This window comes from Podarcis cretensis (genome assembly GCF_951804945.1).
Source record: "Podarcis cretensis genome assembly, chromosome: 4".
Lineage (NCBI taxonomy): Eukaryota > Metazoa > Chordata > Lepidosauria > Squamata > Lacertidae > Podarcis > Podarcis cretensis.
The window spans coordinates 2,802,325-2,829,691 of record NC_137173.1 but is presented as its reverse complement, the minus strand read 5'-3'; the positions used below and the strand labels follow the sequence as shown (position 1 = coordinate 2,829,691).

Here is a 27,367-nt window from a genome sequence, read left to right as displayed (position 1 = left end):
TTCAGATATACATAGGAAATTGGCTGCTCTCTCCTCAATATTTAGCTATCACAAACTCAGCAACGGTAACAACGTTGAATGCTGCAAAGTGGACCATGAAGCCTCCTGCCTGATGTCAAGTGGCAGGGAGTTCCAAAGTACACTTGCTGCCACACCGAAAGATCAATCTTTAAAGCTGGAGGTTCCTACAGGGCAGGGCTGGCAGGTTGCACAGTCAGTGGCCCAGTATTAGTGTTTTTAAAACAAAAGCATATCATTTCCTCTTCCAGAAATGCTTAATTCTGAATTCAAGGGACACGGAAGTCTTTACAGACAGAGATGACAAGACAGCTTTCCAGATTAGTTAGCTGGGAGTGAGACAGTTGGCAGAGTGGCACTGGGCTTGCTAAGATGCCAGCTACTACAGGAGTTGCTTTCTTGAGCCTTTTTAGCACTGCAATACCATTTCTTTAAAAAATCAAAAAGGTTGATTTTTAAGTCATGGCAGAGTGTGAGCAAATACTCCACATCTGCCAAGCTTTCAGGAGCAGGACTAAGGGGTGAAAGGAAGCCCCCCAGATCCCCAAAGGTTGAGGGAAAGGGTCTATCTCCCTTCTTCCTTTTCATTATCAGTTCTTTCCACCTAAGAAATGGGAAGAAAGCAGCTGCTCGTGTAAAGCGCAGGGTTTGTTGGGGTGAAAATTCATGAGCTGACGATGGTATGATTTGTCAGCAATAAATATGATTTGTTCTTATCTGTAAGTGAAGTCACATTGGAAACAATACAGAAGCAGTCAAAGGGAATTTCCTAGGAAGTCTTTTCTTCATTCTCACCTGCAATCATGTATGCTGAACACACAGAAATACATAGATAATGTGAAATTACTGGGAGTTACAGTCTCCAAATAACACGCAACACATGTAATCAGATTAATGCAATAGTACATATGATTTCCCCACTTCCTTTAAAAAAACCTGCTTTTATTTATTTTCATGGTAGAGAAGATAACTTTTCAGAAAGCAATAGTTACAACAGTAAACAACAAATAACATGTCGTGTGCATGGGCACTTCTTCAGATACTATTTTATTTTGATTCGACTACGGCAGACCAACATGGTTACTTACCTGTAACTAGAACAGTATTCAGGGTGGGGTCTGATAAGGCAGAAGAAAGTGGTACAATTCCTGCCCTTGATCTGATTCTGCCTTCTGCCACATTGGCCTCCGCTCCCCATTTGGTGTCCTCCGCAAATGTGATGAGTACCCCTTCATCGAAAACATTTATAAAGACGCTGAACAACATCAGGCCCAGGACAGAACCCTGCAGCACCCCAGGATGATGACGAACCATGAAAGAGTCCTCTTCGGGTTCAGTCAGTCAAATCCACTTAACAGTTACCTTGTTCAGCCTCATTTTACCAGCTTCCTCACATAAATATCACAGGGGACTTTGTCAAAAAACCTTACTAAAATTAAGATGCGCTATTACCACAGCAGTCCCCTGAGCAACAGTCTGTAACTCCATCCAAAAAAAGAAAAAGAAAAAAGAGAGATTTCTCTAGCTTAACTCGTTTTTGAGAAAGCCATGCTTTCAGCCTGTCTGTTTATGTTGTGAACCACCGTGAAATCTTCAGATGACGGGTACATGAATTTTAAAATGATAATAATATGGATATTGACAAGCTGGAACACGTGCAGATGAAGGTGACCAAGATGGTTGTATTATATTTATTTGACTTCTATAGCGCCCTATAGCAGGGGTGCCAACTTGAATAAAATATAGGAGGGGTTTAGTAAGCCCCGCCTCGGTTAAACAGTCACAGGATGCGGTGCAAGCATGCCATTTGAAAGGCTGTTCCTATGAACTGGGGGGTGGCCCCCTCAAATATCTTATTGGGGGGCAAAGAGCCCTCAGACTCTAAGAGTTGGCTCTTATTCTCTATACCCACAGGTCTCAGGACGGTTGCAACATAAAATCACACAATGAAAACACAAAACACACAGCCCAAAACTTGTAACCCCCACCTCCCCACCACATTTTAAAAGGGCATTAGATGTCAATCAGCCAAAGGCCTGTTTAAAGTGGTTTGTTTTTCTCTAGTGCTGAAAGCTGTAAAATGAAGGGTTTTCCACTCTTCGTATGAATTCTTTGATGGGAAGTGAGATTGTGGCTCCGACTGAAGCTTTTTCCACATTCCACACACTGATAGGGTTTCTCCCCTTTATGAATTATTTGATGGGAAGTGAGTTTGAAGCTCTGACTGAAGCTTTTTCCACATTCCACACACTGATAGGGTTTCTCCCCTGTATGAATTCTTCGATGGGAAATGAGAGAGGCGATATCAGTGAAGCTCTTTCCACATTCCAAACAATTATATGGTTTCTCCTCTATGTGAATTCTTTGAATGAGAAGAAAGATGTGAGCTCTGACTGAAGCTTTTTCCACATTCCACACACTGATAGGGTTTCTCCCCTGTATGAATTCTTCGATGGGAAATGAGAGAGGCGATATCAGTGAAGCTCTTTCCACATTCCAAACAATTATATGGTTTCTCCTCTATGTGAATTCTTTGAATGAGAAGAAAGATGTGAGCTCTGACTGAAGCTTTTTCCACATTCCACACATTGATAGGGTTTCTCCCCTGTATGAATTCTTTGATGGATAGTGAGTTTGGAGCTGGTCCTGAAGCGCTTTCCACATTCCACACACTGATAGGGTTTCTCCCCCGTATGAATTCTTCGATGGGAAATGAGAGAGGAGCTATCAGTGAAGGTCTTTCCACATTCCACGCACTGATAGGGTTTCTCCCCTATGTGAATTCTTTGATGGGAAGAAAGATGTGAGCTCTTCCTGAAGCTCTTTCCACATTCCACACACTGATAGGGTTTCTCCCCTATGTGAATTCTTTGATGGGAAGAAAGATGTGAGCTCTGACTGAAGCTCTTTCCACATTCCACACACTGATAGGGTTTCTCCCCTGTATGAATTCTCTGGTGCTTAGTGAAATCAGAGCTCTGACTGAAGCTCTTTCCACATGCCACACACTGATAGGGTTTCTCCCCTGTATGAATTCTCTGATGGGAAGTGAGATGGGAGTTACTATTGAAGCTCTTTCCACATGCCACACACTGATAGGGTTTCTCCCCTGTATGAATTCTTTGATGGGAAGTGAGAGAGGAGCTACATGTGAAGCTCTTTCCACATTCCACACACTGATAGGGTTTCTCCCCTGTATGAATTCTTTGATGGGAAGTGAGACTGTGGCTGTGAGTGAAGCTCTTTCCACATTCCATGCACTGATAAGGTTTCTTCCTAATGAGATTTCCTTGATGGGAAGTGGAATTGGAACTTTCCCCACTTTCAAAATATTTATACAGCTTCTCCATTGTGGGGATTTTGTCATGGTCACCCTTGTTCTTGATTTCCAGTCCATCACTATCTGCAATGAAGAGAAATAATAATAATAATAATAATAATTTATTATTTGTACCCCGCCCATCTGGCTGGGTCTCCCCAGCCACTCTGGGCGGCTTCCATAAAAACCAAAAATACACTAAAATATCACAGATTAAAAACTTCCCTGAACAGGGCTGCCTTAAGATGTCTTCTGAATGTCAGGTAGTTATTTATTGCTTTGACATCTGATGGGAGGGCGTTCCACAGGGCAGGCGCCACGACCGAGAAGGCCCTCTGCCTGGTTCCCTGTAGCTTTGCTTCTCGCAATGAGGGAACCGCCAGAAGGCCCTCGGCACTGGACCTCAGCGTCCGGGCAGAACGATGGAGGTGGAGACGCTCCTTCAGGTATACTGGGCCGAGGCCGTTTAGGGCTTTAAAGGTCAACACCAGCACTTTGAATTGTGCTCGGAAACATACTGGGAGCCAATGTAGGTCTTTCAAGACCGGTGTTATGTGGTCTCGGCGGCCGCCCCCAGTCACCAGTCTAGCTGCCGCATTCTGGATTAGTTGTAGTTTCCGAGTCACCTTCAAAGGTAGCCCCACGTAAAGCGCATTGCAGTAGTCCAAGCGGGAGATAACTAGAGCATGCACCACTCTGGCGAGACAGTCCGCAGGCAGGTAGGGTCTCAGCCTGCGTACCAGGTGGAGTTGGTAGACAGCTGCCCTGGATACAGAATTGACCTGCGCCTCCATGGACAGCTGTGAGTCCAAAATGACTCCCAGGCTGCGCACCTGGTCCTTCAGGGGCACAGTTACCCCATTCAGGACCAGGGAGTCCTCCACACCAGCCCGCCCCCTGTCCCCCAAAAACAGTACTTCTGTCTTGTCAGGATTCAACCTCAATCCATTAGCCGCCATCCATCCTCCAACCGCCTCCAGGCACTCACACAGGACCTTCACCGCCTTCACTGGTTCTGATTTGAAAGAGAGGTAGAGCTGGGTATCATCTGCATATTGATGAACACCCAGTCCAAACCCCCTGATGATCTCTCCCAGCGGCTTCATATAGATGTTAAAAAGCATGGGGGAGAGGACGGAACCTTGAGGCACCCCACAAGTGAGGGCCCAGGGGTCTGAACACTCATCCCCCACCACCACTTTCTGAACACGGCCCAGGAGGAAGGAGCGAAACCACTGTATAACAGTGCCCCCAGCTCCCAGCCCCTCTAGACGGTCCAGAAGGATGTTATGGTCGATTGTATCAAAGGCCGCTGAGAGATCCAGCAGAACTAGGAAACAACTCTCACCTTTGTCCCTAGCTCGCCGGAGGTCATCAACCAGCGCGACCAAGGCAGTTTCAGTCCCATGATGAGGCCTGAATCCCGATTGGAAGGGATCCAAATGGTCCGCATCCTCCAGGCGTGTCTGGAGTTGTTCAGCAACCACGCGCTCAATCACCTTGCCCAAGAAAGGAAGATTTGAGACTGGGCGATAGTTGGCCATACTGGCCGGGTCTAAAGATGGTTTTTTAAGAAGCGGTTTAATAACCGCCTCTTTCAGCGGGTCTGGGAAGGCTCCCTCACAGAGGGAAGCATTCACCACCCCGCAGAGCCCATCGCCCAGCCCTTCCCGGCTTGCTTTTATTAGCCAGGATGGGCAAGGATCCAGGAGACAGGTGGTTGGTTTCACGCGTCCAAGCAGCCTGTCCACATCCTCGGGGGTAACGGATTGAAATTGATTCCATGCAACTTGACCAGACAGAGCTCTAGCACTCTCCCGCCCCGGCACTGCTCCCACGGTGGTGTCTAGCTCCCTCCGAATATGAGTGATTTTATCTGCAAAAAACTTTGCAAAATCGTTGCAGGAGATCTTGGGGTCTTTACAAGGCCCCGGTGGTAAAGGTGGTTCCGTTAAATTACGAACCACCTGAAAGAGTCTCCTGCTACTATTTTCTGCAGATGCAATAGAGGCGGCGAAGAAAGTCTTCTTCGCCGTCGCTATCGCCACTTGGTAGGCTCGACGTTGAGCTCTAACCTGTGTCCGGTCAGATTCAGAGTGAGTTTTTTGCCATCGACGCTCTAGCCGTCTCAGCGATTGTTTCATCGCCCTCAGCTCCGAAGAAAACCACGGAGCTGTCCGGGCTCCATGCAATCGGAGAGGGCGCTTCGGAGCCAGACAGTCGATAGCCCTGGTTAACTCCGCATTCCAGCGGGCCACCAGGGAATCAGCTGAAAGGCCATCAACATGGGATAAAGCATCCCCTACCACTCTCTGGAAACCATTTGGATCCATTAAGTGGCGGGGGCGGACCATCCGAATTGGTCCCACCTCCCTGCAGAGGGGATGGGTCGCAGAGAAGTCCAGTTGCACCAGGAAGTGATCTGACCATGGCACTTCTTTTGTTTCACTTTTACTTAGTGTCAGATCACCCACGTCACTAGAGGTGAACACCAGGTCTAAGGCATGTCCATGACTATGAGTTGGGCCAAACTTATTCAGGGACAGCCCCATGGAGGCCATGCTTTCCACGAAGTCCCGAGCAGCCCCTTGTAAGGTCGTGTCGGCATGGATGTTAAAATCTCCTAGGACAACCAAACTAGGTGTCTCCAGGAGAAAATCCGCCACGACCTGAAGCAGCTCAGACAGGGAGTCCTTGGTGCAGCGGGGAGGTCGGTACACCAAAAGGAATCCTGTACTGCCCCTATTGCCCAACTTCCAGAACATGCACTCAGAAAGCTGGATCTTCCCAGTAGGACGCCTGGTGCAAGCTAGTGACTTCCTAAAAATCACTGCAACCCCCCCTCCCCGCCCACATGACCTGGGTTGCTGTGCGTAAGAGAAACCTGGTGGGCAAGCAGCGGCAAGGACAGGCCCATCTGCTTCCTCCAACCAGGTCTCTGTCACACATGCCAGGTCAAATCCTCCATCCACAATCAGGTCGTGGATGGCAGTGGTTTTATTCATCATTGACCTGGCATTACACAGCAACACCTTCAGGTCATGTAGGTTTCCCCTGTTGATTCCAGTATCCATCTGGTCAAGGCCAGACCCGGAGGCAGGGATAGTCTTCAAACAACGACTAAACCTGCCTCCTCGGTAATGACATGGTCTGGTCTTAGCGTAACTCCGCCTCCTGCCCATGATCACCGAGATCGGATGTCCCAGTGCTTCCCCCCCTGTGAAACTTGTCCCAGCCATCGTGTTGGCTGGGGCCCCACTCCCAGGCAGCCCTGATCCCGCCCCTTAAAAACAAAACACAAACTATACAGAACCAATAAAACAACAACAACAAAAAGAAACAAAACAATTATACTAAAATTAATCCCCAACTAAATATCCATCCCACCCACCCCCAACAATGGAAAAAAGGGGGGGGGAAATTAAAAATTTAAATTTAAATTTAAATTGCCACCGACTGCTTGAGGACATTTTAAAGCACATTAACCACCTGGAACAGGGAAGAATGGCAGAACACTTCCCACCCTTCCCAAAAAGTTTGTTCCAAATAAGTGCCTGGGCCACGCCCCCTGGGCCAGCTGGAAAAGGCCCTGGAAGGGAGCAGGCCCTGCAGTCCTCACCCAGCCGATGGTCCGAGGCCTCACTGCAGCAGGAGTCCCTTTATAGCCGGGGAGAGGTCCTGGGCCACGCCCCCTGGGCCAGTTGGAAAAGGCCCTGGAAGGGAGCAGGCCCTGCAGTCCTCACCCAGCCGAAATGGATTAGCGCCTCAGGGGGAAATTAAGGAAGAATACTTGTTAACTCTGGTAATAGAGGAATAACACAAGTGGGTTAGATGGGTGGTTTTCTGAAGGGTTGGGTGCATTAATAAACGGGGATCAACCGACATCCTTAGGGGAACCTGTGATTCGATAAGCTACTTCAACTTCCCTAACAACTCTGAAGTTTACAGTTAAAATGGCCTGGGGAGTTCAGACAAGGCTGATCCTTGTTTAGAAGCTGCAATATTGTAATCCCAGGTGTCTTAAGGGGACGCTGTTGAGTTCTGTGGAAATATATGAGGTTCATCAAAGAGAGCTGTTTTGAATTTAAAAACAGATATTATGATTCCAAAGGGATCGTTACCAAGAGTGGCCACGATCCCATGATTCTCCTCCATGACATCCTTATGCAGAGCTCTCTGGTCAGGATCCAGCAACTCCCACTCCTCATCTGTGAAACGAACAGCAACATCTTCAAAGCACACTGGACCCTAAAAGAAAAAGGGAAATGTCCTCATATGAGACAATAATAATGTTCGCCATGAAGTCTTGAGCTAGGACATTGTTCCACCCCTTGACCTCTGTCCCCACAAGGCAGCTTCCCCTGACCTGATCTGGATCCACAGCCACCGCTTCCATTCTCTCCCCAAGAAAAGATGGATGAAGAGGTCTTGCGAGCATCATTCTGTCACCTGCAAGAGGAAAAAGGTAAGGGGGAGGCCCAGAGTGCCTGCTTCTCTCACAGGTGAATCAGTGAATCTAAACTATCTCCCGCAACAAAAGATGAAAAGAACCCCCAGATGAGTTGGAAAACCAACAGAATGAGACTAAATGGAGAAAAACCTCCTCCCTCCTTACCCAGCGGCCTCTCTCTGGTGTCCAACGGAGGCCTCTCTGCTGCAGAAGATATCTGGCCCATTTCTGCAAAGAGATCCTTTCCCTGAAAAATAAACAAGGATTCAAAAGAGAGAATGGGGAGAAGAATTAAAAAATGAATGTCAGGGCCAACAGCTTCAAGGCTGACAGATCTCATTCCATGGATGCCTTCCCAGGAAAAAAATATGAGCCATCAGTAGAGCATTATGGGATGTTCTCTGTCCTGTTTGGAGCCTCTTGGGAGTATCCAGAGGAAAGTCTCTCTCACCTGCTTCCTCTCCTCTGCCTGACTCAGGAGGAAACCTTCAGCCAGGGCCACTGCCTGGGAACAGGTCTCTGCTCCACAATCCCTCACCCAGCTCTCCATCTCCGGTGGAAGGACACCCAGGAACTGCTCCAAGATCACCAGGTCCAGCATCTCAGCTTTCGTGTGCCTTTCTGGCTTCAGCCACTGACGGCAAAGGTGGTAGAGTCGGCTGCAAACCTCTCGGGGTCCTTTGGCCTCCTGGCAGCAGAACTGCCTCACCTGCTGGCTCTGCACCTCTGAGCGGAGGGTGTCCTCCTCACCCAGGATCTTCTGCACAGAGTTTTCCCAGAATCCACCACTGCTCCCAGTTTGGATGGCATGGCCTCTTCCTGTTCCAGGGCCAGCTGAATCTCGCTCACCCATCTGTGCTCTCAGGAAGCCTCTGAGAGATCGGAAGGAACCCTTTGGTCTTCTGCCAAGTTCTGTCCGTCTAAATGAGAAGCTCTAGCAAATCCTACAAAGCAAATACATTGTTCTGTTACAAAAGTTGTCTAATATCAGGAGAAGAAAAAGGTTCCCTGAGCAAGCATGGATGAGTCTTGGAGGGAACCAGGGCTGGACTGCACCACAGCCCAAACCATGAGCTATTTTATTTATTTAAATTTCTATAACACTTTATATTTTAAAGAAAAATCTCAAAGCGGTTTACAGCGTATTAAATCTGTGGGGATAACTGGGGAGTTAGAAGAAGATATATTATTGAATGATATCCTTCCTAAAATGCATTAGCTAGTTCCATATTCTAGCAGAGTTCCATACATCCCCCTTTTTTAGATTACGCAGCGATCAGCTTCTTGCTGACTCATCTGAGTCTTACTATTAAAGATTCCTTCCTGGTAAAATCCCTTCCAATCCCTCTTAAATGAATAAGCACAATAATCTGATTCACGTTAATATAAAAGTAGTTTACTCACAGATTCATTCACATTCACAGACATATCCCTGAAGGCAGGCTTAGGTTACATAACAACTAGAACTATTCCATAAAGAAGTTAGTCCCAAATGACTCCCACTAAGGAGTCACTTCTCCAAACACACAGCAACATACAAAATGGAGAAGACACACTGATCAGAAGATGGAGGCCGTGTGCTCCTCCATGCTAGTACAACAGACTGCACCCTCTTCAAGTCACATGGAGTGAAAGTCTGTCCCTGCTCTGGAGGAAACAGGAACATAGCAGTCAAGCGTCCCTTATTTGGTGGGGCAGATCCTTATTCCTGCACCATGTCCCACTATTGTCCCTTAATGATGATGTCTCTTAAATAAGCTACTGAAGGTAATGGGGCCCTTTCTATGTCCAGCTTGCTTTGTCAACAACAAATTGTTGCTGGGTTTTTTGTGTTGAATATATGCTATATGGTAATTTATGGACCTAATAGGTATCTAAAGCCATTTGCATGAACCAAAATATGTATTTTATAAAAGTAATTGTTGATCCCTTATTTTGGCTGCTGGTCCCTTATTTTCAAATCTGTAAGTTGACAGCTATGAACAGGAACTCTTCTCCTGAGTGGTAGAAAACATCCCCTAATGTGTTCACTGTAGGAATGTTGTACTTGACTGCAGTTTCACATCCCACAAAATCAATAAAATAAAAAACCATTGGAAGAAACTCAATTATATAGTCCATAGTCAAAGCAACATAACAGAAAACAAATATTCTCTTAAAGATATCAAAATAAAACATTACAAAGGAGGTCAACAACAGAATAGATATTTAACACATTAGGGTTGGGTGAGTCTTGGCCTCACGCCTAGGCCAGGCGGAAAGGGCCTTTCTAAAAAGGAGAAGAAAGAGGAGGAGGAGGAGGAGGAGGAGGAGGAGGAAGAGGCAGACTCTAGCTCTCCTAGAAGAAAGATTGCAATGCAAAATGTGGAGGCAACTGAAGGGATTTCTGCGAGATGAATCAGCCTGGTTGCTCCTGCCTTCCAGTTAATGCATGAAGTCAGAACTGACTGACAAGGAAGTCATTTGTATCTTTTGAATAATGGATGTTTGGCTCTAGTGGGGGTCCTCATCCGGGGGGTCCTCAGAAGTTGCTCCCCCCCACCCCCACTCCCCTGCTTCTGTCTCCTTTTCTTGCACATGTACTCTCTGCCACTCTCCAGGCAGACCCCTGGGGTGGGGTCCCTTTGAGGGCCAGGAATGTATCTGGCCAACCCCCTGAGGGCCAAGTGGGCGGGGCCAAAGACATCTCCCTTGAAATTTAGGAGTGTAATTTAGTATTATTATTCTGTTAGATAGCTTAACACACACACAGCCATTGATGCCAAGGTCACTGGAGGCTCAGTGAGGAGCAGCGCCCATTTCCGGCTGCTTTGCCAGCAACAATCCCTTTGGGAGAGAGAGGATGTGGTCCTGGGATGCCCTGCTCTGGGTGCGAGGGGATTGCTGCAGTGGCCTCCGTGGGGAGCTGCCCTGGGAGACACTGGGAAACTGGTCCCCAATGCAGCAGCCAGACTCTGGCCTGGGATCCCTCTCTTTATCCCTGGCCTTTCTCTCCCACCGTTCCTTCCTTCCTCCCCATGGTTTTTTTTTGAGGGGGGGGGGCTAGTCCACCTCCTTGTCCAGCTTTGGAAAACCATTTGCAGATGTTTCCTCTGTTGCGCAATGAGGCTGAGCGACGTCACACAGAGTTAAAGTCCCAGGGACCCCTTTGTTTAAAGAAGGGAGATCTTTTCTGAAGCGGGGGGGCGGGGGGCCAAATGAGTTTGGGATCCTCTGATCTGCAGGAAGGAGAGCGTGGCAGACCTGGCCCCTCCCTGGCAGGACCCTCTCCTCCTCCCTGACTTGGGGTCCCCCCCTGCAGGAGCAGATCAGGCCCCCCAGGCCCCCTCCCCTGCTGCAGCCCTGGGACCCCCACCAGATCCCAGAGAGAGAGAGAGGAGACTCACCAGATCCCAGGAGGGGAGAGCGAGGCCGCCCTTGCAGCAGAGACACAAAGTAACACTGGGGAGGGAGGGGCCTTGGCTCTGGAGGACCTGGCCCCCCCTTGCTTCCTGGCCTCTCTAGGAAGGCAGCTCTGTTCCTTTAACCCTTGCCAAGCCCAGCGTGCCCACCTCTCCCCTCCGCCTTTTCTTTCTTTCCCACTTCCAGAGATGCTTTTTGGGGGACGCCCCCCCCCACTTTCCTTTCCTTCTAGCGCAGTGATGGCGAACCTTTTAGGAACCGAGTCCCCAAACTGCAACCCCAAACCCATTGATTTTATCGCAAAGTGTCAACATGGCAATTTAACCTGCGTATCTCATTTTTCCTGTGTTTTCCTTTATGACTGCTGTTGTAATAAATAATCCTTCATAAAAGTTATTGCATTACATTCCTCATTAAATTTTATTTCCATTGATACATGATTTTATGGTATAACTCAGTGCTTTTTTTCTTTAAAAAAATGTTTAGGGTACTCTCATTTTGACTCAAGAAAATCACCCTCGGGAGAAAAAAAATACAGTTCAAATCTGGGAAAATAAATACAGTGAATTTCTTCTCCTGTTAAATTCACCAAATGTTTAGGGGCATGCGTCCCCCTGCGTCCCCACAGAGAAAAAAGCTCTGGTATTACTCCAAAACAAAGTGGTGTCATGAGCCATCAAACCTCGGAATAAACAAAAATCATCATCATCTTCTTCTTCTTTTTCTTCTTTGCAACAAATGAAGACACACAGAACTCCCTCTCTGCAATGCAATCTGAAATTTGGGTTTCCTGAAGGTCCTAAGGACTTGGCCAACCTAATATTAAGCAAATAAGGTAAGCCAAAGGTTCTCTCCATATGAACCATCCTCTAGTCTCTGCTTCTCAATTTGTAGCACCCTGCTTGTGGTTAACGCTTAGCTGGAATGAAATATTCAACGCAGCAATAGAGAAATTAAAATAATAATTTATTTGTCAGACAAATAAATGAGAGGCACAGTGGTATATGGTTACCAAGCTCTGGCCTGGCCTCCTGCCATTCTGGCCAGCACTTATATTTCCTTAATCCAGCCCCCTTGCTCCTCCTGTGGCTGCCTCTGTCCAATCAGCCTGGTTGAAATTCCTATTGGCTGTTTGCTAGAACCAATCACAAAAGATACACCCATTTCCTTTTGCCCTTTTATGGGAAATAAAAGCCATATTTATAATTGGCAAACAAGTAGCCATTAACCTCTACAAGGCACCTTAATTACCAAAATCACCTTTGCCCCCTTAATTCTAAAATAGAGCAGATGGCTAAAACAGATGGTGGCTAATTCTATTTTAAACAGGTATCAAAGATCTTTTGTACGCATCATCAATGAAAGATCTCCTTCATTGGAGGTTCCTTTAAACAAAAACCTGACAACCATCTGTCTAGAGTGCTCTGATGGTGTTTTCCTGGTTGGCAAGGGGGGGGGCTAGGCTAGTGGCTGATAGCCCCTGTGATCTCTTCCAACTATATGAAATAGGAATCTAGCATAAGGATTTAACATTTCTTAGCTTCTAATTCCTTTGCATAATTACATTTAAGCCAATATATTTTTAATACATAATATATATAATTTTTTATAAGCAAAGACGTTTTCAAAGTAAGAAAAAACTTAAAAACACTTTCTTTCCCTATTTCCATTAGCTCTTGCCCTTAGGAAAATGTGGCTCAAGTCTCTAATGGGAGGCACAATAATTCTTACTATTTACCAACTTAATTGTAGCTTAATTGTACTCTGCAATATGCAAGGTCGGTGACCTCGCTCAGCCTTTTATGACCGCAATAAACCAGAGGGCCTCTCTGGCGGAAGAGGATGAACATCTGCCAATATCTTAGCCAGCCTAGTTTCTGCCTGGCATGAATCATTTGTGAATTTGAACTCATTTTTAAGATACAACCTTGATCAAAAAATATAAGCTTGATAAAAATGCAGGCTTATGATTAGATGCCTCAAATTTGTATTGTATTATTTTATGTACTGTGGCTTGCCGTTGTTTTACTGATTATAGTTTATTGTATTATTTACTGTAACTCTTGAGTGGACTTCTGTTTAAACTTTTATATGTTGATATTATTATTTTATACTATTCTAATAATTGTTGAATGTTACTTTTTGATGTCGGTTGCTTATTTTTAAGTTTTATTATCTCATTTTTGTATTGCATTAGATTGTTCTAAGATGTACATTTTTTGTTTCTTCAGCTTGTAAACCGCCTTGAGTATTGTAAGGTAGAAAGATTAAAAATGTATACAAATTAAAAATGATGATGATGAACCTCGTGGGACTTTGAGCTGCTTCCGGATCCAGCCGAGACTCAGGCAGACTCAGTGGCTGGAAGTGCCTTTGAGCAACTGCAGATGGTTCCACATTCCAGGACCAGGAGAGCCTGGCCTCACGCCTTCGTTTCTTCAAGGCTGGATGACCACAGTGCCCTCCTTGTGGGGCATCCCTTGCGCTTGCTCCAGAAGCTTCAGCCGGTGCAGAATGCTGCAGCACGATTTCTGTCAAAGCGAGGCCTTCTCGGCATATGACCCTTTGGCTCAGGGGGCATCACTGGTTGCCCATTGGCTACCAGGACCAGTTCAAGGCCTTTCCATTATCATAGGGAACAGTTTACCCATGAGATCCCCTCCTTACCCCACAGGCAGACACTTGACCGCTTCAACTACAGGTGCCACGCAAGACCTCCATTGTTTAGTATGGCAGCACGGACCCTTTGGAACTCCCTGCCTCTTGAGATCAAGCAGGCACCTCCCTCCCACCTTTTTGGGGAACCTGCTAAAAACATGCCTGTGCAGCTGCTTAGAAAATTGAGGTGAATATCAGCATTTTAACTTAGCTTAATCGTAGTTACTGAAAACCAGACTTTCTTAATTTATTCAGATATACGTAGGAGATTGGCTGCTCTCTCCTCAATATTTAGCTATCACAAACTCAGCAACGGTAACAAAGTTGAATGCTGCAAAGTGGACCGTGAAGTCTCCTGCCTGATGTCAAGTGGCAGGGAGTTCCAAAGTATACTTGCTGCCACACCAAAAGATCAATCTTTAAAGTTGGAGGTTCCTACAGGGCAGGGCTGGCAGGTTGCACACTCAGTGGCCCAGTATTAGTGCTTTCTAAACCAAAGCATATCATTTCCGCTTCCAGAAATGCTTAATTGTGAATTCATAGGACACTGAAGTCTTTACAGACAGAGATGACAAGACAGCTTTCCAGATTAGTTAGCTGGGAGTGAGACAGTTGGCAGAGTGGCACTGGGCTTGCTAAGATGCCAGCTACTACAGGAATTGCTTTCTTGAGCCTTTTTAGCACTGCAATACCATTTCTTTAAAAAGTCAAAAAGGTTGATTTTTAAGTCATGGCAGAGTGTGAGCAAATACTCCACATCTGCCAAGCTTTCAGGAGCAGGACTAAGGGGTGAAAGGAAGCCCCCCCAGAGGGACTTCCGGGTTGGTGCCTCCGGTAATGGCAGACTTCCTCTGATCGGGAGGAATTTGCCCCGTGGGAATCTGGGTCTGGCTGCCATGGCGAAGGCGGAGACCCGCAAAAAATCACAGGCAGGAGAAGCCTGTGAGCGTGGGATTCGGCGGGCACCTTTTGCGCCTCCCCTACTCGCAACATGGGGTGAGCGGTGTGGTGCTTCGAATCGTCTGCTTCTTCCACAGAGCGAAGCCGCATAGCTGTTGCCGGAGAGCGCTTTTTCCTGTGGACAATTTGATTTTAAAGTAATTACCCGTGAGTAGAGCTGAAGTGGGAGAATTGGATTTTTAAAAGTTTAATTTGGTATCGTAACGGGGAGGTTCAATACAGGAAGTCCGCCTTCCCCTTTTGTAAATAGACTGAAGCAATGAGGCTGCAAGCTGAAGTCTTGGAAAGCCTACTGTAAAGGACTAAATTTCCACTGGTAAAGAACATTAAACCCCCCCTTGGAGGCAGGAGAAGAGGGGGGAAAGTTGTGGATTGAGTATGCCTGCAGGAGAGAGCGAAGAGAGCTAAAATACTGCCGCTCTGACTCTGGAAACGGGCTGCTAGCAGGACTGACTTCTTTTGGAATGCTCATTGACAGCTAGCTAAATAAGAGAAATACATTGTTTCTATTGTCTCCGGCCGCTTTTAAAAAGGAGTAAAAGTAACTGAAAATTGAAACTAACTTTGGATTGTTTGAAACCGTGTTCAAAAGAGGACATTACTGATTAATATAAATAGAAACTGTTTCCCCCTAGTGGAATCCTTTGAAACTGGTTGTTTTACAAGAGCTGGGCTAGGGGAATTTCCAGCTGCAAGATAAAGAACTGTGAGACTCTGGGACTGACCTTGAATTCTTTAAGTGTTATGGCAAATGGAAAGGAAAAAACAGACCAGTCAATTGCTGAAAAAACATTAAGGTCTGGGAGGACTTGGCAGCAATCCAGGAGAGGCTCAACATCAGGCCCCTCTGCCTTTTCGGCTGCTGCTTTTGCATCAGTACACTCAAAACCAAGAGGAATGTCGACAGAAGAAGCCTTAGCGGTTGCATTAAATAAGATAAATGATTCACAGGAACAGCTTAACAAGAAAACAGACACGATAAATGTGAAAGTGGATGCTGCAACTACTAAAATTGACTTAAATACCGAAAGTATATATAATATGGGACAAAAAGTGAATACCAATACAGAAACCATCCAGAAATTGATACAGGAATCTACTTTGATACGGCAGACTGCGGAAGAAGCCAGGGAGAAAGTCGTTGCTGCTGAATGCAAAGTAACGCAACTCAAGAGAGAGAGAGTCCCAGCCCTACAGAGGCAACTTGATGAACATAAGTTGACGCTGGCTATGATTGAACTTAAAGAAAAACAGACGAATTTGAGGATCAGAGCCCTACCTGAATTGGAGAAGGAAAGCTTGACAGATTTTCTCATACAGGAATTTGCTGACTTTTGGGACTTGGACTTGGGCCAAGAAGAGTTTAGAATTGTGAGGGCCTTCAGACTTGGAAGAGGAGGGAAAAAAGAGAAGAATAGATTAAGAGACTGCTTGATCACCCTTCAAACTAAAGAAGAGAGAGATAGAATCTTGGGTTGGCATTACCAGAAGAACCTAGAAGTACAACAGTCAAGAGTGGACATTTTTAAAAACGTCCCGAAGTATCTTTTGGATTTTAGGCCTAACTACGGAGATATTGTTGCCCTGCTGAGAAGGAACAAAATCATCTTTAGGTGGGAGTTTCCCCAAGGTCTATCCTTCAGTTTCAAAGGAAGGAAAATAAAAATAAGATTAGTAGAAGATAAAGTAAAGCTTTTGTATAAATACAAAGATCTGCAAAAGGGACTTGGAAAAGAGCCAAGAGCATTGGATAGAAGATCACCAGGATGAAGTTGATGGACTATACGGACTATACGGAACTGGCGGAAATGACTGGCAGAATCCAAGACCAGGGAGAAGAGTCGGTGGAAGAAGACTGGAAAAAGTTTAAAGATTATTTACGGAAATACTGTAAAATTAATGAATGTTAGAAAAATGTTGGAATGAAGTTATACGGCTTTAGTAGAAATGTTATAAGGAATTAAGTATAAACAGATTAATAGAGTATTAAAGGGAAAATAAGGTTAGAATGTGCTAAGATAATTATAGGGTAGAAAACAGAGGAAGATGGAAAGGAATTGCTGAAACAATTAACAGAAGTGGAATACAAAAAGGGAGGTGTGAGGAGGTCGTGGAAATAAGTGAATGAAAGGTAAGATATTGAAATTATTTGATGTGTTTTAAACTGTTTTTGCTTTGTTTTGTCAGTTTAATGTTTTAGTGTTATGTAGTGTTTGTGTATTGTATTGTTTTTTCTTGAACCACAGTTCAAGAAGGACACTGACAAACTGGAACATGTCCAGAGGGCAACCAAAATGGTCAAAGGCCTGGAAACGATGCCTTATGAGGAACGGCTAAGGGAGCTGGGCATGTTTAGCCTGGAGAAGAGGAGGTTAAGGGGTGATATGATAGCCATGTTCAAATATATAAAAGGATGTCACATAGAGGAGGGTGAAAGGTTGTTTTCTGCTGCTCCAGAGAAGCGGACACGGAGCAATGGTTCCAAACTACAAGAAAAAAGATTCCACCTAAACATTAGGAAGAACTTCCTGACAGTAAGAGCTGTTCGACAGTGGAATTTGCTGCCAAGGAGTGTGGTGGAGTCTCCTTCTTTGGAGGTCTTTAAGCAGAGGCTTGACAACCATATGTCAGGAGTGCTCTGATGGTGTTTCCTGCCTGGCAGGGCATTGGACTCGATGGCCCTTGTGGTCTCTTCCAACTCTATGATTCTATGATTCTTTTTTTGTAGTGTTTAAATTGTTGGAAAAGTAATAAATATTATTAAAAAAAGAAAAAGAAATGAAGCCCCCCAGATCCCCAAAGGTTGAGGGAAAGGGTCTATCTCCCTTCTTCCTTTTCATTATCAGTTCTTTCCACCCAAGAAATGGGAAGAAAGCAGCTGCTCGTGTAAAGCGCAGGGTTTGTTGGGGTGGAGATTAATTAGCTGACAATGGTAGGATTCATCAGTAATAAATATGATTTGTTCTTATCTGTAAGTGAAGTCACATTTGAAACAATACAGAAGCAGTCAAAGGGAATTTCCTAGGAAGTCTTTTCTTCAGTCTCACCTGCAATCATATGTGCTGAACACACAGAAACACATTGATAATGTGAAATAACTGGCAGTAGCAGACTCCAAATAACACGCAACACATGCAAGCAGATTAATGGAAGAGGACACCTGATTTCCACACCATTTTTAAAAACATTGTTTTTATTTATCTTCATGGTACAGAAGATAACTTTTCAGAAAGCAATAGTTACAACACTAAACAACAAATAACATGTCCTGATGAAATTGCAGACTTTCATCTTGACATGTGTTAATGTTTCATTTGCTTATTTTAAAAGATCATGCCATATTTTCTCACGAGTGATGGGTGGATTCCTGCAACAGTCTTGACAATATATTTCTTCGATAAACATTTGCCACCTGTTATAAAAGGAATATGGCATGTGTAGTCCAACCTTCTTGATTTCCCCTGGCAAACAAAATTTAAGATACTTAAATTGTGGTGCCCAGAATTGAACACAGTATTCTGGGTGCAGCCTGACCAAGGCAGAATAAAGTGGTACTATTCCTGCCCTTGATCTGATTCTGCCTTCTGCCACATTGGCCTCCGCTCCCTGTTTGGTGTCGTCGGCAAATGTGACGAGCATCCCATCAGTTCCTTCATCCATGTCATTTATAAAGAACTTGAACAACAACGGGCCCAGGACAGAACCCTGCAGCACCTCTCTTGTCACTTTTCCCCAGGATGAGGAGGAACCATGAAGGAGTCCTCTTTGGGTTCGGTCAGTGGAATCCACCTAACGGTTACCTCATTCAGCCTCATTTTACCAGCTTCCTCACATAAATATCATGGGGGACTTTGTCAAAAACCTTACTGAAATCAAGATGCACTATTACCACAGTAGTCCCCTGAGAAAAAATCTGTAACTCCATCCAAAAAAAGAAAAAGAAAAAAGAGATTTCTCTAGCTTGACTTGTTTTTGAGAAAGCCATGCTTTCAACCTGTCTGTTTATGTTGTGAATCACCATGAAATCTTCAGATGATGGGCACATAAATTTTTAAAATGATAATATTAAGAAGGATATTGACAAGCTGGAACAAGCTGGGACAAGCTGGAAGGCAACCAAGATGGTTTTGTTTTATTTATGCATTTATTTGACTTCTATAGCGCCCTATAGCAGGGGTGCCAACTTGAATAAAATATAGGAGGGGTTTAGCAAGCCCCGCCTCGGTTAAACAGTCACAGGATGCAGTGCATGCATGCCATTTGAATGGCTGTTCCTATGAACTGGGGGGTGGGCCCCTCACATATCTTATTGGGGGGATAAAGACCCCTCAGACTCTAAGATTTGGCTCTTATTCTATATACCCAAAAGTCTCAGGACGGTTACAACATAAAGTCACACAATGAAAACACAAAACACACAGCCCAAAACCTGTAACCCCCACCTCCCCACCACATTTTAAAAGGGCATTAGATGTCAATCAGCCAAAGGCCTGTTTAAAGTCGTGTGTTTTTCCCTAGCGATGAAAGCTGTATAATGAAGGGTTTATAATGAATGAATGAATGAATGAATGAAAGCCGTATAATGAATTCTTTGATGGAAAGTGAGACTGGAGCTTTATCCACATTCCACACACTGATAGGGTTTCTCCCTTTTATGAATTCTCTGATGCTTAGTGAGATCAGAGCTCGTACTGAAGCTCTTTCCACATTCCACACACTGATAGGGTTTCTCCCCTGTATGAATTCTTTGATGGGAAGTGAGAGTGGAGCTCTGACTGAAGCTCTTTCCACATTCCACACACTGATAGGGTTTCTGCCCTGTATGAATTCTTTGATGGGAAGTGAGACTGGCAATCTGGCTGAAGCTTTCTCCACATTCCACACACTGATAGGGTTTCTCCCCTGTATGAATTCTCTGATGCCTAGTGAGATCGGAGCTCTTCCTGAAGCTCTTTCCACATTCCACACACTGATAGGGTTTCTCCCCTGTATGAATTCTCTGATGGGAAGTGAGATGGTGGCTGTGAGTGAAGCTCTTTCCACATTCTAAGCACTGATAGGGTTTCTCCCCTGTATGAATTCTCTGATGGGAAGTGAGATGAGCCCTGTGAATGAAGCTCTTTCCACATTCCAAGCAATTATATGGTTTCTCCCCTGTATGAATTCTCTGATGGAAAGTGAGATGAGCCCTGTGAATGAAGTTCCTTCCACATTCCATGCACTGATAGGGTTTCTCCCCTGTATGAATTATTTGATGGGAAGTGAGACTGGCACTCTGACTAAAATTCTTTCCACATTCTAAGCACTGATATGGTTTCTCCCCTGTATGAATTCTTTGATGAGAAGTGAGAGAGGAGCTATTTGTGAAGCTCTTTCCACATTCAAAGCACTGATAAGGTTTCTCTCCTGTATGAATTCTCTGATGGGAAGTGAGAGAGGAGCTATCAGTGAACCTCTTTCCACATTCTATGCACTGATAGGGTTTCTCCCCTGTATGAATTCTCTGATGCCTAGTGAAACTGGAGCTATCAGTGAACCTCTTTCCACATTCCACACACTGATAGGGTTTCTCCCCTGTATGAATTCTCTGATGGGAAGTGAGATGGTGGCCGTGAGTGAAGCTCTTTCCACATTCCCCACACTGATAGGGTTTCTCCCCTGTATGAATTCTTTGATGGGAAGTGAGTGAATAGCTCTGACTAAAGCTCTTTCCACATTCCATGCACTGATAGGGTTTCTTCCTGATGATATTTCCTTGATGGGAAGTGGAATTGGAACTTTTTCCACTTTCAAGATATTTATATGGCTTCTCCATTGTGGGGATTTTGTCATGGTCACCCTTGTTCTTGATTTCCTGTCCATTGCTATCTGCAATGAAGAGAAATGGATTAGAGACTCAGGGAGAAATTAATGAAGAATACTTGTTAACTCTGGTAATAGAGGAATAACACAAGTGGGTTAGATGGATGGTTTTCTGAAGGGTTGGGTGCATTACTTAACGGGGATCAACCGACATCCTTAGGGGAACCTGTGATTCGATAAGCCTGGCTCTTCTCTCGAATGGATTTTCTTTGGCTCCATCATGGCATCCCCTCCGTTTCCAATGTCAGTCTTCTCTTTGGACAACCAAAGACTGACGGGAAGAAAAACAAAAACTGAAAACGTGACAGAAGCTACGTCAACTTCCCTAACAATTCTGAAGTTTACAGTCAAAAGGGTCTGGGAAGTTCACACCAGCTGATTCTGGTTTAATAAGCTGCAACTGGAGGAAGAACATTCACAGAAAAAAACAGTAATTTACTGTTAAAGGTTTTTTGTGGTTGTGATATCCGGTGTTGTAGGGGGCGCTGTTGAGTTCTGTGAACATATATGAGGTTAGTCACATATGGAGTTTTGAATTTAGAAACAAATATTATGATCCCACTGGGAGCCTTACCGAGAGAGGCCACGATCCCACGATTCTCCTCCATGACGTCCTTATGCAGAGCTCTCTGGTCAAAATCCAGCAACTCCCATTCCTCATCCGTGAAACCAACAGCAACATCTTCAAAACACACTGGACCCTAAAAGAAAAAGGGAAATGTCCTCCTATGAGACAATAATATTGTTCACCACCACATCCTGATCTACGACATTGTTCTGCTCCTTGAACTCTGTCCCCACAAGGCAGCTTCCCCTGACCTGATCTGGATCCACAGCCACTGCTTCCTTTCTGTCCCCAAGAAAAGATGGATGAAGAGGTCTTGCGGGCATCATTCTGTCATCTGCAAGAGGAAAAAGGTAAGGGGGAGGCCCAGAGTGCCTTCTTGTCTCACAGGTGAATCAGTGCATCTGAAACTGCACAGGGGCCTTTGAGAAAGTCTGGCCTGCTGAGTGCATTTGGATGTTTGGGTGCATTTCAGATGTTAGTTGTGAAAATATATATCTCCCCTCCTCTGGGCTCTTAGCCCCAACTATCTCCCCCAATAAAAGATGAAAAGAACCCACAGACGAGTTGGAAAACGAACAGAATGAGACCTAACGGAGAAAAACCTCCTTCCTCCTTACCCAACTGCCTCTCTCTGGTGTCCAACGGAGGCCTCTCTGCCTCAGAAGAAATCTGGCCCATTTCTGCAAAGAGATCCGTTCCCTGAAAAAGAAAAAGAATTCAAATGAGAGAATAGGGAGAAGGATTAAAAATGAATGTCAGGGCCAATGGCTTCAAGGGTGACAGATCTCATTCCATGGATGCCTTGCCAGGAAAAAAAATATGAGCCATCAGTAGAGCATGATGGGATGTTTTCTGTCCTGTTTGGAGCCCCTTGGGAGTATCCAGAGGAAAGTCTCTCTCACCTGCTTTCTCTCCTCTGCCTGACTCAGGAGGAAACCTTCGGCCAGGGCCACCGCCTGGGAACTGGTCTCTGCTCCACAGTCCCTCACCCAGCTCTCCATCTCCGGGGGAAGGACAGCCAGGAACTGCTCCAAGATCACCAGGTCCAGCATCTCAGCTTTCGTGTGCCTTTCTGGCTTCAGCCACTGATGGCAAAGGTGGTAGAGTCGGCTGCAAACCTCTCGGGGTCCTTTGGCCTCCTGGCAGCAGAACTGCCTCAACTGCTGGCTCTGCCCCTCTGAGCGGAGGGTGTCCTCCTCACCCAGGATCTTCTGCACAGAGTTTCCCCAGAACCCCCCACTGCTCCCAGTTTGGATGACATGGCCTCTTTCTGTTCCAGGGCCAGCTGAGTCTCGCTCACCCATCTGTGCGCTCAGGAAGCCTCTGAGAGATCGGAAGGAACCCTTTGGTCTCCTGCCAAGTTCTGTCTGTCTTAAGGAGAGGCGCTAGCAAATCCTACAAAGCAAATACATTGTTCAGTTACAAAAGTTGTCTAATATCAGGAGAAGAAAAAGGTTCCCTGAGCAAGCATGGATGAGTCTTGGAGGGAACCAGGGCTGGACTGCACCACAGCCCAAACCATGAGCTATTTTATTTATTTATATTTCTATAACGCTTTATATTTTAAAGATAAATCTCAAAGTGGATTACAGCATATTAAATCTGTCGGGATAATTAGGGAAGCAGGAGAGGATATATTATTTAATGATATCCTTCCTAACTTGCGCTAGCAAGTTCCATATTCTAGCAGAGTTCCATACATCCCCCTTTTTTAGATTACGCAGCGATCAGCTTGTTGCTGACTCATCTGAGTCTTACTATTAAAGATTCCTTCGTGGTAAAATCCCTTCCAATCCCTCTTAAATTAATAAGCACAATAATCTGATTCACGTTAATATAAAAGTAGTTTACTCACAGATTCATTCACGTTCACAGACATATCCCTGAAGGCAGGCTTAGGTTACATAACAACTAGAACTATTCCATAAAGTAGTTAGTCCCAAATGACTCCCACTAAGGAGTCACTTCTCCAAACACACAGCAACAAAGAAAATGGAGAAGACACACTGATCAGAACATGGAGGCCGTGTGCTCCTCCATGCTAGTACAACAGACTGCACCCTCTTCAAGTCACATGGAGTGGAAGTCTGTCCCAGCTCAGGAGGAAACAGGAAATCTTCTCCTGAGTGGTAGAAAACATCCCCTAATGTGTCGTCCACTGTAGGAATATTGTACTTGACTGCAGTTTCACATCCCACAAAATCAATAAAACAGAAATAAAACAAGCTAAAGAAAGTCAAATATATAGTCTATAGTCAAAGCAACATAACAGAAAACAAATATTCTCTTAAAGATATCAAAATAAAACATTACAAAAGAGGTCAACTACAGAATACATATTTAATACAGTAGGGCTGGGTGAGTCTTGGCCTCACCCCCTAGGCCAGGGGGAAAGGGCCTTTTTAAAAAGGAGAAGAAAGAGGAGGAGGAAGAAGAGGAGGAGGAAGAAGCAGCCTCTAGCTCTCCTAGAATAATAATAATAATAATAATAATAATAATAATAATAATAATTTATTTATACCCCGCCCATCTGGCTGGGCCTCCCCAGCCACTCTGGGCGGCTTCTATAAAAACCAAAAATACAGTAAAATATCACACGTTAAAAACTTCCCTAAACAGGGCTGCCTTAAGATGTCTTCTGAATGTCAGGTAGTTGTTTATCGCTTTGACATCTGCTGGAAGAGCGTTCCACAGGGCGGGTGCCACTACCGAGAAGGCCCTCTGCCTGGTTCCCTGTAGCTTTACTTCTCGCAATGAGGGAACCGCCAGAAGGCCCTCGGCTCTGGACCTCAGCGTCCGGGCAGAATGATGGGGGTGGAGACGCTCCTTCAGGTATACTGGACCGAGGCCGTTTAGGGCTTTAAAGGTCAGCACCAACACTTTGAATTGTGCTCGGAAACGTACTGGAAGCCAATGTAGGTCTTTCAAGACCGGTGTTATATGGTCTCGGCGGCCGCCCCCAGTCACCAGTCTAGCTGCCGCATTCTGGATTAGTTGTAGTTTCCGAGTCACCTTCAAAGTAGCCCCATGTAGAGTGCATTGCAGTAGTCCAAGCGGGAGATAACCAGAGCATGCACCACTCTGGCGAGACTGTCCGCAGGCAGATAGGTTCTCAGCCTATGTACCAGATGGAGCTGGTAAACAGCTGCCCTGGACACAGATTTGACCTGTGCCTCCATGGACAGCTGTGAGTACAAAATGACTCCCAGGCTGCGCACCTGGGAAAGATTGCAATGCAAAATGTGGAGGCAAGAGATTTCTGGGAGATGAATCAGCCTGGTTGCTCCTGCCTTCCAGTCAATGCATTAAGTCAGAACTGAGTGACAAGGAAGTCATTTGTATCTTTTGAATAATGGATGCCTGGCTCTAGTGGGGGTCCTCATTCGGGGGGGTCCTCAGGAGTTGCTAAGTCCCAGGGACTCCTTTGTTTAAAGAAGGAAGATCTTTTCTGAAAGGGGGGAGGGGGCGGAGGGCCAAATGAGTTTGGGATCCTCTGATCTGCAGGAAGGAGAGCGTGGCAGACCTGGCCCCTCCCTGGCAGGACCCTCTCCTCTTCCCTGACTTGGGGTCCCCCCCCCCTGCAGGAGCAGATCAGGCCCCCCAGGCCCCCTCCCCTGCTGCAGCCCTGGGACCCCCACCAGATCCCAGAGAGAGAGAGAGGAGACTCACCAGATCCCAGGAGGGGAGAGCGAGGCAGCCCTTGCAGCAGAGACACCAAAGCAGGAAAGGACTGGGGGGGGGGCTTGGAGCTGGAGGACCTGGCCCCCCTTGCTTCCTGGCCTCTCTAGGAAGGCAGCTCGGTTCCCTTTAACCCTTGCAAGGCCAGTCCCCCCCAGCTCAGCCCTCTCTCGCTCTGTCCATCATCGCACAATGGCAGAATTGGGCTCTGAGCTGCCACCTCCTGAGAAGAGAAGCCTCCCTGTCAAAGACCCTGATGCTGGGAAAGACAGGAGGCCTGGTGTGAGGAAGAGGCAGGAAGACTATGGGAGAAGAAGAACCTTGCTGCCTGGGAAGCCGGAAACCTCATCCTCTCCTCTCTAGGAAGGCAGCTCAGTTCCCATTAACCCTTGCAAAGCCGAGTCAGCCCCCCCCCCGCCCCATTGCGCACTCACTTAGCCAGGGCAGAACTCTGATTTCTATTCATTTCTGTTCTTTTTAATGGCTCTAAGGGGGCAGCTGCCCCCTGGCTCGGCCTATGGCAAGGTGTGCTTTTGGGGGGGATTTTGGCTCTTGGCTGGGCTCTGTGTTCAATAGTGGGGAGACGATGCAGTGATTTCTCCAAAGCAGCTCTTTATTTGTAAGCTGGAACAGAACTGGACAGCAAACAGCTCAGCCGGCCGGCTTTTATAGGCTGTCAACATTGTAGCAGCAACACCCCAGGGTTTCCCGCCTAAAGTAACTGACGTGGACCTGAGTGAAAACTATATACAGTGGTACTTCAATACATAACACTCTGAGCATCTCCCTCAGTTCACCTGAAACCAGAGGAAGAGCCTGCAGGGAAAAGGGCTTTGCAGGAGGCAAGGAAGCTCCTCCTGGAATTCCGGAGTGGAGAGAGAGGAGGGGATCCCAGGGTCATCTAGTCCAACCCCCAGCAGTGCAGGAATCTCCGCTCAAGCATCCAGGGCAGATGGCCGTCCGATCTCTGCTGAGAAACCTCCAAGGAAGGAGAGTCCCCCACCTCCCAAGGGAGACCTTAACCCTCCCCAACTGCTCTTAGATGTCCCTCAAGGCAGCGGGTCCTGAGTTAGAGCCCTGATGAAAGAATGGCACTGGCTGCCGAGGAGGAACCCAGCAAAGTTCAAAAGAAATAAATCCCATTCTCGTCATAAATGAGTAATACTTTCTTAAGCATGTTGCTATGCAAACATTCAATAGTATGCCATTTCCCCTTCCAAAAATGCTGAATTTCTAACTCAATGGACTAAAAATGGATGGTTGTTATGCTTAGAGAAGCTTTTAATATTTTATGGACTATTGTATTTTAATATTTTGTTGGAAGCCGCCCAGAGTGGCTTGGGAAAAACCAGCCAGATGCCCGGGGTATGTATAAATAATAATAATAATAATAATAATACTGCTGCTACTGCTGGGCAGATAGGCCTCCTTCTTCAAATGGTTTTGGGTTTTTATCTGTGTCATTTTCAATTGTTATTGATATTAATGTTGTATTCTGAATTTTTGATCTTATGATTTATGTGGAAATTCTTTTCCATTTGGTTGTGTACCTTTGGATGTGTTTTGCTTATCTTTTATGACTTTGGTTATGTTGGTAATTATGTAAATCTTGTCATAACAATAACAACAATAATTTATTATTTATGTCCCACCCATCTGGCTGGGTTTCTCCAGCCACTCTGGGCAGCCTACAACAAATGATTAAAACTACATTAAAACATCAATCCTTAAAAACTTCCCTAAACAGGGCTGCCTTCAGGAGTCTTCTAAACGTCAGAGAGTTGTTTATTTCTTTGACATCCGATGGGAGGGCGTTCCACAGAAGAGGCGCCACCACCGAGAAGGCCCTTTGCCTATCATGTTGTAAGCCGCCTTGAGCGTTGTTTTAACGATGGAAGGGTTACAAATAAAATAAAAGGATGATGATGAAGATTGAACAAATGTCTACGATTTTCCACAGGCTACTTTGTGGGGCGTCTTGTGTGAGGGAAACTGCAATTCAGGGAACCTCAGGCAGGAGATAATCAGATAAGGAAAGCTTTATTTACAAAAAAGAGAGAATGGTGAAACAAAGTGAAGACAGGAGATGTGTTCTTTCAGGTAGAAGTTAACATTACTTCAGCTAAATGTCTCAGGATTAAACACGGTTCTGCAGGCACAGCTTCTCTTCAACTCCCTCCTCTCAAAATCAGTTGTCACACTTCAGGGAGATGTTCAGGTTTCCAGAATAGGTGGTGAAAGGCTGAACTCTCTTTCTGCTGCTTCTCTCTCACCCCCGAACTTAGTTATGATGGGTTTTTCCGTGAGGTACTTTTGACACAGCCCAGCTTCCTTCACAGCCAGGGGCCACTTTTCCTGGGTTCCCCTCAGGTATTTTCCTTTGTATGCCAGACCCAGGGGATCCTCTCAGCCCTTGCCACGGACTTGGGAATCTCCCTTTCCTAGAAGATCT

General features: G+C 45.7%; 3 protein-coding genes across 3 annotated transcripts in view; all 3 read right to left on the bottom strand.

Annotated features, from left to right (window-relative positions):
* Positions 1-25,110, bottom strand: part of LOC307214699 (uncharacterized protein) — a 96,054-nt gene extending 70,944 nt beyond the window's left edge. The window contains exon 1 of the mRNA XM_079973600.1: positions 24,907-25,110. The gene's annotated coding sequence lies outside the window, so the exon portion shown is untranslated. The remainder of the gene's footprint in view (positions 1-24,906) is intronic.
* LOC307213931 (uncharacterized protein) overlaps positions 1-27,367 on the bottom strand; it is a gene marked incomplete at its 3' end in the record, with an annotated part of 96,880 nt that overhangs the window by 31,446 nt on the left and 38,067 nt on the right. The window contains exon 3 of the mRNA XM_079972162.1: positions 7,704-7,786. Within this exon, the coding sequence (XP_079828288.1) occupies positions 7,704-7,786 (83 nt within the window). The remainder of the gene's footprint in view (positions 1-7,703; positions 7,787-27,367) is intronic.
* On the bottom strand, positions 609-21,302 carry LOC307213895 (uncharacterized protein; the record flags this gene model as incomplete). The annotated part of the gene is made up of 3 exons (XM_079972130.1): positions 21,244-21,302; positions 2,849-3,417; positions 609-622 (listed from the first exon to the last, which is right to left on the bottom strand). The coding sequence occupies exons 2-3, from the start codon at positions 3,366-3,368 to the stop codon at positions 609-611; spliced, it is 534 nt and encodes a 177-aa protein (XP_079828256.1). The 5' UTR covers positions 3,369-3,417; positions 21,244-21,302.